The sequence below is a fragment of the Anguilla anguilla genome, chromosome 19 (genome assembly GCF_013347855.1).
Source record: "Anguilla anguilla isolate fAngAng1 chromosome 19, fAngAng1.pri, whole genome shotgun sequence".
Taxonomy (NCBI): Eukaryota; Metazoa; Chordata; class Actinopteri; order Anguilliformes; family Anguillidae; genus Anguilla; species Anguilla anguilla.
The window spans coordinates 1,735,482-1,749,711 of NC_049219.1; the positions used below are offsets into that span (position 1 = coordinate 1,735,482).

A 14,230-nucleotide genomic window follows, 5' to 3' on the forward strand; every position below is an offset into this window, starting at 1 on the left:
AGTCGGAGGTCACAGGACTTGTCGCTTGTTGTTGACATTTTGACGCTGCAGTATAAACCCGGATTTTGTGTTTAATTAAACAAGAGGTTGTTACTTATTCTTTTATGTTTCATAGGAAATAATTCCCATTACTAAATCACATTAATTGGTTTGCAATATTGAGGCAAAATATACAGTGGAGTGATTATATTAGGCAGAGATTACTCTATATTTCTTTTCATTTCAACTTTATTCAAGACTCATCTTAAAAAGAGGTCCATAGCATAGGTAAAATAGACAACACAGATAACGGTACATATGATCTCATAAAAAACACGTTTTCAACGTACAAAAATGCCCAGTTACTCACACATACAAGACATACACCATCTATAACTCATTCATTCAGACTGCCAAAATCCAGGCCTGCCATTAAAAGTATTGATATCAAAATGACGCCAAGTTACGGTACTACAAACAATATAGGCTATCTTGCCTCACTGAAATGAAATGAGATGTATTCCAAAGCAATGCTACCCAATATTTCCTCAGTTCTTGCAAGTCACTTGGCCCTGTGTGTATAAGCATGAAGTACGTGGACAGGCCAAACATATGTGTGGATGGGTTTCTCACGGTCAAGATTGATTGAATAGGCGTCTATATGTCCAATTTGTATTGGTATGTATGTATTTCGCTGCCCAGCCTTTCTGTTGCGTGAATGATTGTATGTTTCTTGGTATAAATGTCTGTTCGTAAATGTGAATGTAACATGCTGCGAGGGAAATGTCCCCATGGGGATAAAGAAGTTCTCTATGTATGTATGTACAATATGTATTTTACATGCAGTATTTATTGTACGTAGCAGATATACAATAACTTGTACATTTACTGAAATTGAGTTCAGAAGCAAGTATAAACATATGTTTTGTGGAGAAATATGCTGCCTGTAGTTACTGACCAGCAGTTTTCTACATGAACTGCAATGTGTTCCATGAGGCAATTCGAAATATTTGACACTTTGATTTGACACAAAGTTAGCATGACATTGTAAAATGGTGAGATTACAAAACACAGGGCCAAGTGACTTGCAAGAATTGAGGAAATATTGGGTAGCATTGCTTTGGAATACATCTCATTTCATTTCAGTGAGGCAAGATAGCCTATATTGTTTGTAGTACCGTAACTTGGCATCATTGTCAGAACTAATGTGGATATATCTCTAATTTGAGTTATAACTAGTCATAATTGAAATGGCGATACAGTATCTGGAATTCACGTTTTGGATAGTCAAAACTGAATTGTAGATATCTTTTAATTGGAGGTCCCATACAACTGAATGGCGAAAGTAACTTCAATCTTACTAGCAAAATGTAATTCAAGATATTAAAAGTTTTTTGATGAGTGAAAATGCAGTTAGAGATATCTTAAATTAGCTCTTTGACTAGTCATAAATCAGTTACAGATACCTGTAATGTGAATCTGGTCAGGCTATTAAATGTTTGCGACACAAAACGTTAATTAGCACTAAACAGGCACAGAAAACAAACTGAGATTGGGGGAACTGGCGCCCTCTAGTGTGACGGTTGGATTCAGGTAGGGTTATTATTTCCCAAAAATATATAAAAATAATTGGCACCCCTAAAGATTCTTATAAATAAAATCGAACTAAATCTACATCAATTTTAAGAGAAACTCTTGTGGCCTTCCATGGCTTCCTGTTTCACTGGAGGATTAAACTGAGAACCTGCTTGTGAAACCCATTTTTCATCTTCGCCACAGAGAAAGACAAAGAACTGACGAACGAAATTAAAATGGTTGCTGACCTTTGAAAATCAGGCAATGGATCAAAAAATAAACTGAAGATGCTAGTTACTACTGTGAGGGCAATAATGAAGAAGTTTAAAACTGCTGGAGGGCAGCATGGTGGTGTGTGTGGAGGTTGCATATTCTCATCCCATGTCTGCATGGGTTTCCTCCCACAGTCCAAAGACATGCAGGTTAAGCTAATTGGAGACACTAAATTGCTTGAATGTATGAGTGTGTAAGTGCATGGTGTGTGTGCCCTGTGATGGACTGGTGACCTGTTCAGGGTTTTTTCCTGCCTCTTGCCCAATGCATGCTGGGAGAGGCTCCAGCCCCTCTCACAACCATGTCCAGGAATATGATGTAGGATGGATTTAAGGATGCATATACTGAAAAGAAAAATACGGTGGTGGATCTTTAATGTTATGGGGCTACTTTGCTCACACTGGTCCTCGGGCCCTTGTTAAGGAAAGCAGCATCGTGAACTCTACCCAAGTACCAGGACAATTTAGCCCTAAACCTGACTACCTCTGCCAGCAGACTGAAACTAGTGGATCTTTCAGCAAGACAATGACCCCAAATTCACGTTAAAATCCACAAATAAAAAGGTTAATGATGCAGAAGCATCATTGTGCAATGGCTACAACAGTCTAAAGACTGCTGAAACTCCCTGAAAACCTGTGACTCAATTGAACAGCACAGCCCATAAGCACGGATCAACAAAGACATCAGGATCTGGAAAGATTGTGGGTGGAGGAAGAGTCTAAGATCCCTCCCAAAGTGTTCTCTGGTCTTATAAGATGTTATGTAAAAAGACTCAGTGCCATTATCCCTGCGAGGGGAGGGTGCACAAAGCACTGAATACAGGGGTGCCAATAATTGTGATGCACAATTTTTGTAAAATTGTTGTATCATCTGAGAAATGTGTCATTTTGGTAGTTTCCATTATATCATTAAATATATTCCATATGTTGGACAAGGAAAATATACCTCAGCACTGGTAATCTTTATATTCAACGGTCTTAGTAATTGTTATCATGGGTGCAGAATATTTTGGAGGGAATTGTATTGCTGTACAAGTTTATAGCTCAGATAATTTTCAGATTTGTCTGTTCTATGAGATTTGATGTATGTGTGTGTCTGTGTATTATTATGTCTGTGCGTTATCATGTGCTTCTTGTGTGTATTTACAGGTCTCCCAATTTGGGTCAGAACCCACTTGTGAATCTGATCTGGTGTGTTCAGGTGTCCTGAGACAGGGGGCGCTGTTTCTAAAATGAGTTCCTCAGAGGAGACTGAGACTCACGATGGAACCCACGGCCTTGCGGGAAAGAGGTAAAAATGCACGAGTCAGAGAGTCAATGTGCTTAGAGTTAGAGCTGCAGTAAGAGGATGATTTTAACTGGAAGCTCTGTCTCCATGTGCTGTGAGTTAGAGCTGCAGTAAGAGGATGAGTTTAACTGGAAGCTCTGTCTCCATGTGCTATGAGTTGGAGCTGCAGCAAGAGGATGAGTTTTACTGAATACTTTGTCTCCATGTTTTGTTCACAGGGTCCAGGTAGATCGGGCTGGGTCACATGTACCCAACTGTCTGTCTATGAAGAGTGATCAATCAATACATCATCTAATCGACTTCAGAGGAGAGTTCACAGGTGATCAAAGGTAATGAACCACGTTCGTATTGAATTAGACCTGCAGCATGAGGATGAGTTTAACTGGAAGCTCTGTCTCCATGTGCTGTGAGTTAGACCTGCAGCAAAAGGATGAGATTAACTGGAAGCTCTGTCTCCATGTGCAGTGAGTTTGAGCTGCAGTAAGAGGATGAGTTTAACTGGAAGCTCTGTCTCCATGTGCTGTGAGTTACCCTGCGTTCACACAGCGAGAAACTGGGTTGATGGGTTGCTCAAGTTTACTAGGCTGAGGGAGGGGCAGGAGCTTCCCGTTGTATCCTCTTTGGGGTTTTGTGCAACTACATATTTTTGACGAGAAATAACGGTGTTACAAAAGACGTATATTTCCCATATAGCCACATATCATCTCCTTTTGTTTCTATAGTTATGTCAGACACTGAATATTTGTTATTGCCATCTCTTTAGCCATGTCTCTCTCTATCTCTCTCACTAGTTAGCCACCTAGCTAGCGACCTCTCTATCCCTCTCACTAGCTGGCTCGCGATCTCTCCATATCTCTCTCACTAGTTAGCTGCCTAGCTAGTGACCTCTCTATCCCTCTCACTAGCTGGCTCGCGATCTCTCCATATCTCTCTCACTAGTTAGCTGCCTAGCTAGCGATCTCTTTATCTCTCAGATTAGCTAGCTAGAAAGCAGGCTTAAACTGCCATCCAAGTGTCATTTTCAGACGCTTATCCCTGTACTCTTTTTAAAAAAACGTTGTATAACACCGGGTTTAATTGTAACATAATGATATGTCGTTCGTCCATTTTTTTTCCACTGAGCGGAATAATAATTTGCGAAATTGTATCATATCGGTTTGAGAAATTGGAAGCCTGAAACTCTGATTGGCTGTTGACGGGCGATGCCAGCAAAAAGTCATACTGTGAGCAACATTTTTAGGGTATCTTTGGTTGCTCAGTTACCCAGTTGCTTGTGTTTCTGGGCCTCGCTCAGCTACATAGAGAATGAATGGACTTCCAGAAACTCATCAACCAAGTTACTCACAGTGTGAACGCACTGTTACAGCTGCAGTAAGAGGATGAGTTTAACTGGAAGCTCTGTCTCCATGTGTTGTGTGTTAGTGCTGCAGTAAGAGGATGAGTTTAACTGGCAGCTCTGTCTCCATGTACTGTGAGTTAGAGCTGCAGTAAGAGGATGATTTTAACTGGAAGCTCTGTCTCCATGTGCTGTGAGTTAGAGCTGCAGTAAGAGGATGAGTTTAACTGGAAGCTCTGTCTCCATGTGCTGTGAATTAGAGCTGCAGTAAGAGGGTGATTTTAACTGGAAGCTCTGTCTCCATGTGCTGTGAGTTAGAGCTGCAGTAAGAGGATGAGTTTAACTGGAAGCTCTGTCTCCATGTGCTGTGAGTTGGAGCTGCAGCAAGAGGATGAGTTTCACTGAATACTTTGTCTCCATGTTTTGTTCACAGGGTCCAGGTAGATCGGGCTGGGTCACCTGTACCCAACTGTCTCTCTATGAAGAGTGATCAATCAATACATCATCTAATCGACTTCAGAGGAGAGTTCACAGGATATCAAAGGTAATGAACCACGTTCGTATTGAATTAGACCTGCAGCATGAGGATGAGATTAACTGTAAGCTCTGTCTCCATGTGCAGTGAGTTTGAGCTGCAGTAAGAGGATGAGTTTAACTGGTTGCTGTGTCTCCTTGTGCTGTGAGTTACCCTGCTTTCACACAGCGAGAAACTGGGTTGATGGGTTGCTCAAGTTTACTAGGCTGAGGGAGGGGCAGGAGCTTCCCGTTGTATCCTCTTTGGGGTTTTGTGCAACTACATATTTTTGACGAGAAATAACGGCGTTACAAAAGACGCATATTTCCCATATAGCCACATATCATCTCCTTTTGTTTCTATAGTTATGTCAGACACTGAATATTTGTTATTGCCATCTCTTTAGCCATGTCTCTCTCTATCTCTCTCACTAGTTAGCCACCTAGCTAGCGACCTCTCTATCCCTCTCACTAGCTGGCTCGCGATCTCTCCATATCTCTCTCACTAGTTAGCTGCCTAGCTAGTTATCTCTATCTCACAGACTAGCTTGCTAGCAAGCAAGCTTAAACTGCCGTCCAAGTGTCATTTTCAGATTCTTATCCCTGTACTCTTTTTTAAAAAACGCTGTATAACACCGGGTGTAATTGTACCATAATGATAAGTTGTTCGTCCATTTTTTCTCACTGAGCAGGATAATAATTTGCGAAATGGTATCATATCGGTTGGAGAAATAGGAAGTCTGAAACTCTGTTTGGCTGTTGACGGGCGATGCCAGCAAGAAGTTATACCGTGAGCAACATTTTTAGGGCAACTTTGGTTGCTCAGTTGCCCAGTTGCTTGTGTTGCTGGGCGTCGCTCAGCTACCTAGAGAATGAATGGACTTCCAGCAACTCATCAACCGAGTTACTCACTGTGTGAACGCACTGTTACAGCTGCAGTAAGAGGATGAGTTTAACTGGAAGCTCTGTCTCCATGTGCTGTGTTAGAGCTGCAGTAAGAGGATGAGTTTAACTGGAAGCTCTGTCTCCATGTGCTGTGAGTTAGAGCTGCAGTAAGACGATGAGTTTAACTGGAAGCTCTGTCTCCATGTGCTGTGAGTTAGAGCTGCAGTGAAAGAGTTTATCTAAGTTGTGTCTCATGATTTATTCACAGGATTCACTGCTCACTGGATTTAAGTCGTTCAGATGAGATGAGTTCAGAGAAACTGTTCTCCACAAAACAGGTATGATATATTCTTTTCCTATTTCAATATTTGAAGTTAATATGACTTTCAGACGATCAGATTGAATATCTAATCAGGTTTATTAAAGTTGTAGAGAGCTCTGGCCCTCTTTGGCTCACAGATAGACCGGATTCCTTTTTAGGATCCATAAACGATGGCAGTGGATTACTCCAAACAGAATGTTTTAAAGTTCAAAGGCTTTATTTGTCACATGCATATGCATGTACATACAGTGAAATGCTGGTGCGACAAACTCCTTGTAGACTATGCAACATAACACTTCAATAATAATTATATGCAGAAAAAATAAATAAATAAATAATAATACTAATAATATAAAACAATATAAGATATGAATACAAATTAACAGAGAGAAGAATATAAAGAGCAGTTATTTAAATAAAACGAGTAATACAAATAAGTGAAACAAAGTAAGTTGTATTATAAGTCCTAAAATCAGTTTGCTCACGTGTTGGCGTGTTGGTAAAAGTTTGGCATAAGGTTTGCCTTGTTGAAGTCCCCTGCCACGATGAGGGCAGCGTCTGGATGCTTGGTCTGTAGTCCGCTTAGCACATCATGTAACACCGACAAAGCCTCGTCGTGTCCGCTTGTGGTGGAATGTAAACGGCCCTAGTGAGCACTGCGGAAAACTCCTGGGGCAGGTAGAATGGACACTCAGCACTCAGTTTGTATAGTTAGCATTATAAAATGTATTGCAGTGAGAAACTTAATTCACCTCAACAACTAAATTATTCCAAGGACATCATTGGTGATTCATCACAAGTAGTGTCCCTAAAAAACATAAATCAGGAGCAAAAGTTGCATTTCGAATATAGGCTTTAGACCTGCTGCATGTTGTGTTCTAAATTATCTTTTCCTGTTCTGGCCTTCCTACAAGAGAAAACATGAGACATTGCAGGCATTTAGCAGTCACTCTTATTCAGAGCGACTTATACAACTTTTTACACAGCATTTACATTGCTTCCTTTTATACAGCTGGATATGAACTGAAGCAATGCAGATTAAGTACCTTGCTCAAGGGTACAACAGCAGTGTCCTACCTGGGATTCAAACCTCTGACGAGACCAGCTCCTCACCCATTATACTACACTGCCACCCATAATGGCTCTGATACAGCAACCCACTTTGTGTGTTTATTTCAGTCTGATACAGCACAGCTTTTCATGTGTTTATTTCACACTGATACAGCACACCTCTTCATTTGTTTATTTCACTCTGATACAGCACACATCTTCATGTGTTTATTTCACATTGATACAGCAAATCTATTCATGTGTTTATTTCACACCAAGACAGCACACCTCTTCATGTGTTTATTTTACACTCTGATACGGCATACCACTTCATGTGTTTATTTCACACCGAGACAGCACACCACTTCATGTATTTATTTCACTCTGATACAGCACACCACTTCATGTGTTTATTTCACAGTGATACAGCATACCTCTAAATGTGTTTATTTCAGTCTCTCCTGCGCACTCTGATGAAGCTGAAGAAGACTGAAAAGTTGAAACTGTTTCAGAGCCATCTGAGTCAGGGTTGCCCAGAATGCCTTAATAGTAGAAGAACAGAAGATTCTTCTGTACTGGATCCGTTTATGAAGATGAAGGAATTATTCAAGAGTCATCAAATTGCTGATTACCCAGAATGCACTGAGAGAGGGCAGGAGGATCCTGAAGCCCTGTACATAGTTGAGAAGATGCTGGAGACCTGTGGCATTGAGAGGTCTCTGAAGATCACACTCCATATCCTGAGGACCATGAAGAAGAAGGATGTCACTGACCCACTGGAGAGAGATGAGCAGCACAGTAAGATTTTTCTCTCATTGCTACTGTGGCTATTAGAATGTTGAAATGAGTTTAACCAACAAATATAACAGAGTACAAAATAACAGAATACTGATTTATAGTATTCACACTTTGATAATAGTGTTTTACATCAACAGTCTTGCATATAAAAAACATCACACACATGTACAGGAAGGCATTTCAATTCAAATATAGCATCCAGCAGTAATAATGGGGGCAATCAAATGCACATGAGATTAAATGTTTCCGAAAGACATTAAAACCAGGAGCCTTGGGATCAAAAGCCAGTTACTAAACCACTGTCCCATCAGACTGACTGCCCTGAGGTTTTATCCTGGATTAAAGAGCACCAATCATAATAATTATAAGATAATTAAATTACTGCATGACCCATGAAGACCATATTTACCATAAAGACACATCATACTATGAACAATTCAGAAATTGAATGTTGAAATGGAAATGAATCATTTTTATGTTTTCATTGTTGTGTGTACAACAGTTTGTGAGAAGTGTGAAACACTACTAGAGGTATGGGCAACACTTTACTTGAAGGTGCAGTTATACCATATAGGGTCTATTTGTTATGATACATAACAAATAGACATTGCCTGTTAATTTCACAATGTGTCCTCATGATACAGAATTATTTCATATTAACAGACGAGATGTAACAGGGCTGGCCTTGTTTCACATGTGTAATCAAAAATATTGTTAACTGTTCCATGTTTCCTACATTGGCGTTAATCAGTAATAACCTCTTGTTACCAAATTAGTTACAATTTAACTACACAGGTATAGCTACAACTTAATGTGCAACACTTTCAGAGTTGTGTAAAACATTGTGAAAACTTTCTGCATAAGTATTTTTTGTCTATTTCTGTTATTTTAAACATTGGTTCTCATATTTCCTCTCCTCAGATGAATTCAAAGAAAGAGCCCAGCGGGCACTGAAAACTCATCTGAAGAAGAGGTTTGAATGCATATTTGAAGGTATAGCAAAGCAGGGCCACCAAACCCTCCTCAATAAGATGTATACAGAGCTCTACATCACAGAGGGGGGAAGTGGGGGGGTCAATGATGAACATGAGATCAGACAGATTGAGACAGCATCGAAGAGACAAACCACACATGAGACTGCAATCATCTGCAATGATATCTTTAAGCCTTCACCTGGACAAGAGAAACCAATCAGAACTGTGCTTACAAAGGGCATCGCTGGCATTGGGAAAACAGTCTCTGTGCAGAAGTTCATTCTGGACTGGGCAGATGGAAAAGCCAATCAGGACATTGATTTCATCTTCACTCTTCCTTTCCGAGATCTGAATCTGAAAAAGGAGACAGAATTTAGTCTCATGGAACTTCTGCAGCAATACTTTCCACAACTGAAAGAGATCAAGAGTATTGAAGGCGATAAAGTGAAAATTGTATTTATCTTTGATGGTCTGGATGAGTGTCGACTTCCTCTAGATTTCCAAGGCAATGAGATTTGCTGTGATATAACAGAGTCATCATCATTGGATGTGCTGCTGACCAACCTCATTAAGGGGAATCTGCTTCCCTCTGCCCTCCTCTGGATCACCTCCCGACCAGCAGCAGCCAATCAGATCCCTCCTGAGTGCGTCCACCAGGTGACAGAGGTACGAGGATTCAATGACCCACAGAAGGAGGAGTACTTCAGGAAGAGAATCAGAGATGAGAACAAGGCCAGCAAAATTATCTCACACATAAAGTCATCCAGGAGTCTCTACATCATGTGTCACATACCAGTCTTCTGCTGGATTTCTGCCACTGTACTGGAGACAATGTTGGGTAAAGTAGGCAATAGAAAAATGCCCAAAACTCTGACTGAAATGTACACACACTTCCTGCTCATTCAGACTAATGTGAAGAATGAGAAGTATCATGGCACCAATGAGACGACCCCAAAGAAAATGTCAGCATCAAATACAGAAATCATCCTGAAACTGGGGCAGCTGGCTTTACTACAGCTGTTAAAGGGCAATCTGATATTCTATGAAGAGGACCTGAGAGAGATGGGCATTGATGTCAGTGAAGCTTCAGTGTACTCTGGGGTGTGCACAGAGATCTTTAAAGAGGAGTGTGGGTTGGGTGAGGAGAAGGTCTACTGCTTTGTGCATCTGAGCATTCAGGAGTATCTGGCTGCCTTGTTTGTGTTTCATTCATGTGTAAATGAGAACAGAAATGTACTCGGAGCAGAAGAGTCAGAACCTCACAGTGACAGAGTGCAGCTGTATGAGGTACACAGGAGTGCAGTGGATCAGGCCTTAGAGAGTAAGAATGGACACCTGGACCTTTTCCTCAGATTCCTTCTAGGCCTCTCTCTCGACTCCATTCAGACTCTATTAGGAGGAATACTGACAAAGACAGGAAGCAGATCACCTGTACCAGATCCACAGACACAGACAGGAAGCAGATCATCTGTACCAAATTGGATAAAAGCACTATATAAATACATTCCTTTTACCATTTACCATTTAGATCCACTGACACAGACAGGAAGCAGATCACCTGTACCAGATCCACAGACACAGACAGGAAGCAGATCAGAGAGCATTGAGAAAACAGTATTGTACATAAAGGAGAGGATCACAGAAGAGTCTTCAGCAGAGAGGACCATAAATCTGTTCCACTGTCTCAATGAACTGAATGACAACTCTCTAGTGGAGGAAATCAAGAATTTCCAGGGATCAGGAAAACTCTCTAATGAAAAGCTGGAACCACACCAATGTTCAGCCCTGGCCTTTATTTTACTGATGTCAGAGGAGATCCTGGATGAGTTAGACTTGACGACCTACAAAACATCAGCAGCAGGTTATCAGAGGCTGGTACCAGTAGTCAGGAACTGCAGGAAGGCCATGTGAGTATGGTGTAATAATTAAAGTAGATAATGACAGCATGTTTTTATAAACACTTCATAGTTAAAGTGAAAATAGAGTACAATAAAATTGTCAGGCAAGTGAAAATATATAGCGGACTTTCTTCTTCTTAAGAGGTGTGATTGTATCCAGGGTTCTGGAAAGTATGTAATTTATGTTGTCTGTCAGCTGATCAATTGAGCTAATGCTTGCATTTTTGTATGTGTTTGGGTGGGAGCCAATAAAATCCCCACAGTGCACAAATGAGCCTGGGAGCTCATTAATAAAAGCATTTGCAGTCCTGGAGGAAAGCTTACAGATAAAGTAGAATGAAGGATCTGGTGACACATGACAGACTTGTGAAAGTTGGAAAGTATTTAAATAATGGTCTGATAGCACAGGGTTTTTAGGCATAACTGCTATATTTGCTATTTCTGTATCATAAGTTAAGACCAGATCAAGAGTATGGTTATGAGAATGTGTGGACTGATGTATATGTTGATCAAAGCCAATAGATTCAGTGATAGACAAGAGTGCTGATCTGAGAGGATCACTTTCACTACCCATGTGAATATTGAAGTCCCCTACAATTGCTACTTTATCTGAATTAACAACCAGGCTGGAAAGGAAATCAGAAAATTCAAGTAAAAAGCCACTGTATGGCCCTGGTGGCCTGTATACAATTGCAAGGATAAAACTGTCTGGATGTGCAAAACTGAGAACAAGCACTTCAAAAAAGTTACATTTGAAGCCGGATTTCAAAATAGCAAAAAGATTAGAATTATATACAGCAGCAACACCACCGCCACGACCTGTCAGACGGGAAACGTGAGTATAGCTGTAGCCAGGAGGGGTGGATTCATTTAAGGCAATATACAGTTTTAAGCCAAGATTTCAACTTGGTGATCAGTAATTAATTCATTTACAAGAGTTGCCTTAGGGGCTAGTGGTCTGATATTAATTAATCCAATTTTTAGCTGGGTTTTTAGCTGAGCTTGGTCAGCTGCATTATTAGTAGAATAACAACGTCTGCTTTTTTGTAGATTAGCCATACAAACACCCCTATGGTCTTTATTGAACTAACATTTGTCCTTAACTTTGACTTGGACAAGTAAGCACAAGAGTTACACTTATTTTTATCTAACTCAGTTTGGTGAAGTAGTTCGAACTGTGTTTGTGTAGAAAAAAGAATCCCTCCTTTTAAATGTCAGTCAGTTAAGGACGAATGTTGATTGAATCAAATCCATGTTTTTCAAAAGGGGGGAAGAATCCCCCTTTTATTCCTAGTCCATGCATAGATAATTTGTGAGTGGGAGATGACCAGAGAGAGCCTGCTCAATCTGTACCCCTCTTACATTGTTCATGAAGATGAGAGATTTTTTCAACATTATGATTAATGTAATGCTGGGTTTGGTTTGGGAGAGGCAAGTGTGGTTGTGAATGAAATGTTTGTGTTACTGTATTGTGAGATTAGTTCAGGCAGTACATGCACCATGTTAGAAGGCCAGTAGTGCCACCCTGGTCTCTGCTTTATTCTGGTGTAGGCTGACCCAGAATCCAATAGTGCCTGTAGACAGAGTGAAAACAGGAAGGTAGAGGAATTGTAGGATATAAGGGGTGTCAGGGTGAGGTCTTCTCAGGGGACTGTTAAAGTGCCTGTTTTTGAGGTAATTCTGTGGCTCATCTCAGGCTAAAGTCTGGCCTGTACAAAGTTTCCTAAACCCTGGAAAAAGCTAAATGGTGTCTCCTTGGACAGCACCATTTAATGTATCACTATTCCAACAAAATGAACTCGAAGGCATCATTAACAGTTCCTACATAGCTGTGGTTTCACTACCTGGTTATATGTAACACCAGCAGAACAGATGCATTGCACTACATGGTTATATATAACCTCAGCAAAACAGACAGACTGCACTACAGTACATGGTTATATGTGAACAGATCACTCTTTTGCATTCCTGTTTCTAAAGTGAATCTGGCTTTTGCTGTGTATTGGCTTGCAATGCTGTGGGAAGTTTCTCACAGTTACCAGCAAAAGTAAAGAAGCAGAGCCTGACTCACTATCCACCCTGAAAGATGTGTGTTATTTCTTGCATCTTTAATTTGGTTGTATCTGTGGCAAATGTCAGAAGAAAGGGGGCCATTTGGGTAAGAATTTCATCTGTAGAACTGTCAGAGAGTTCTGTCCAACAGGACGTCTAATTCTCAGGCCCAAAGTGCTGCAGTTGGAGATTGTAGCAAAGTCATTTTCCTCAGAGCATCAGTAACTTTAAATCCTCAATATCACTCTTCATCACTCAACATGATTACTGTAACATTGCACATATCAGATTTTACAGGATATTGCGCTATTTAAAAATACAATAATATATCAACTCTCTTTTGCAGACTATACAGCTGTGGCCTCACAGAGAAGTCCTGTGAAATTGTGGCCTCTGCTCTCCAGTCATCAAACTCAACCCTGAGAGATCTGGACCTCAGCTACAATAGCCTGGGAGATTCAGGAGTGAAGCTGCTCTGTGCTGCACTGATGAGTCCAAACTGTAAACTACAGAGACTGGGGTGAGTAGTGCTGTGTACTGTGTGACCTTAACTAAATAGAATTAGTGATTATGGCTCTGTGCAGTGAAATATATGAAGTGCTTTCTCTCTGTTTACTCCTATGTCCACCAGCATTCTTTCTTTGTCCACATTGTTCTCATCCCTCTCTTCTAACTGCTTTAGCACAACAAAGAAAAGCAGGATAAACCCTCATGAGTCTTAGGGTTGCCAGGTTTGTGGTTCTTGACCAGAATGTAAGTTTTCAGTAGAGTGTGTAGTATCAGGTCACAGGTGATGACTGAATGCTGAATGCATGATTGACATTGTAAAATATTGACCACTTCAGTACAGTAATATGTTTCACGTCGATCATAACATAACAAAAATGACATAACATAACATAATGATGAGAATAGGCCATTCAGCCCGTCATGCTCACCGTTTTACTACCTACCACTAGTGCTTGGTTTACCTACAAACTAGATAGTATCCAGCATCATATCAAGCCCGGTCTTGACAACCCCCAGAGTTTCTGCTTCTACTACATGACATGCGCCAAGCTATTCTACACAGTGACTACTCTCTGTGTGAAAAAATACTTCCTAACGTTGGTGTGGAATTTACCTTTTGCTAATTTCCTTTTATGCCCCCTCCTCATACTAACAGAGCTGAACCTGAAGAATCGCTTGTGGTTCACTCTGTTGATCCCCTTTATAAATTTTAAAGACTCAATCAAATAACCCTGAGTCTACTTTTACTAAGCTTGAAGAAGTTAAGCATCTGAAGTCT

At 40.6% G+C, this 14,230-nt stretch overlaps 1 protein-coding gene across 1 annotated transcript in view; it reads left to right on the plus strand.

The window, feature by feature from the left end:
- The window catches only part of LOC118219201 (NACHT, LRR and PYD domains-containing protein 3-like), a 43,571-nt gene that overhangs the window by 7,261 nt on the left and 22,080 nt on the right, over positions 1 to 14,230 (plus strand). The window contains exons 2-9 of the mRNA XM_035402195.1: positions 3,028 to 3,117; positions 3,333 to 3,443; positions 4,884 to 4,994; positions 6,117 to 6,186; positions 7,676 to 8,018; positions 8,940 to 10,412; positions 10,578 to 10,899; positions 13,289 to 13,462. Coding sequence (XP_035258086.1) covers positions 3,059 to 3,117; positions 3,333 to 3,443; positions 4,884 to 4,994; positions 6,117 to 6,186; positions 7,676 to 8,018; positions 8,940 to 10,412; positions 10,578 to 10,899; positions 13,289 to 13,462 — 2,663 coding nt within the window. The 5' untranslated portion in view covers positions 3,028 to 3,058. The remainder of the gene's footprint in view (positions 1 to 3,027; positions 3,118 to 3,332; positions 3,444 to 4,883; positions 4,995 to 6,116; positions 6,187 to 7,675; positions 8,019 to 8,939; positions 10,413 to 10,577; positions 10,900 to 13,288; positions 13,463 to 14,230) is intronic.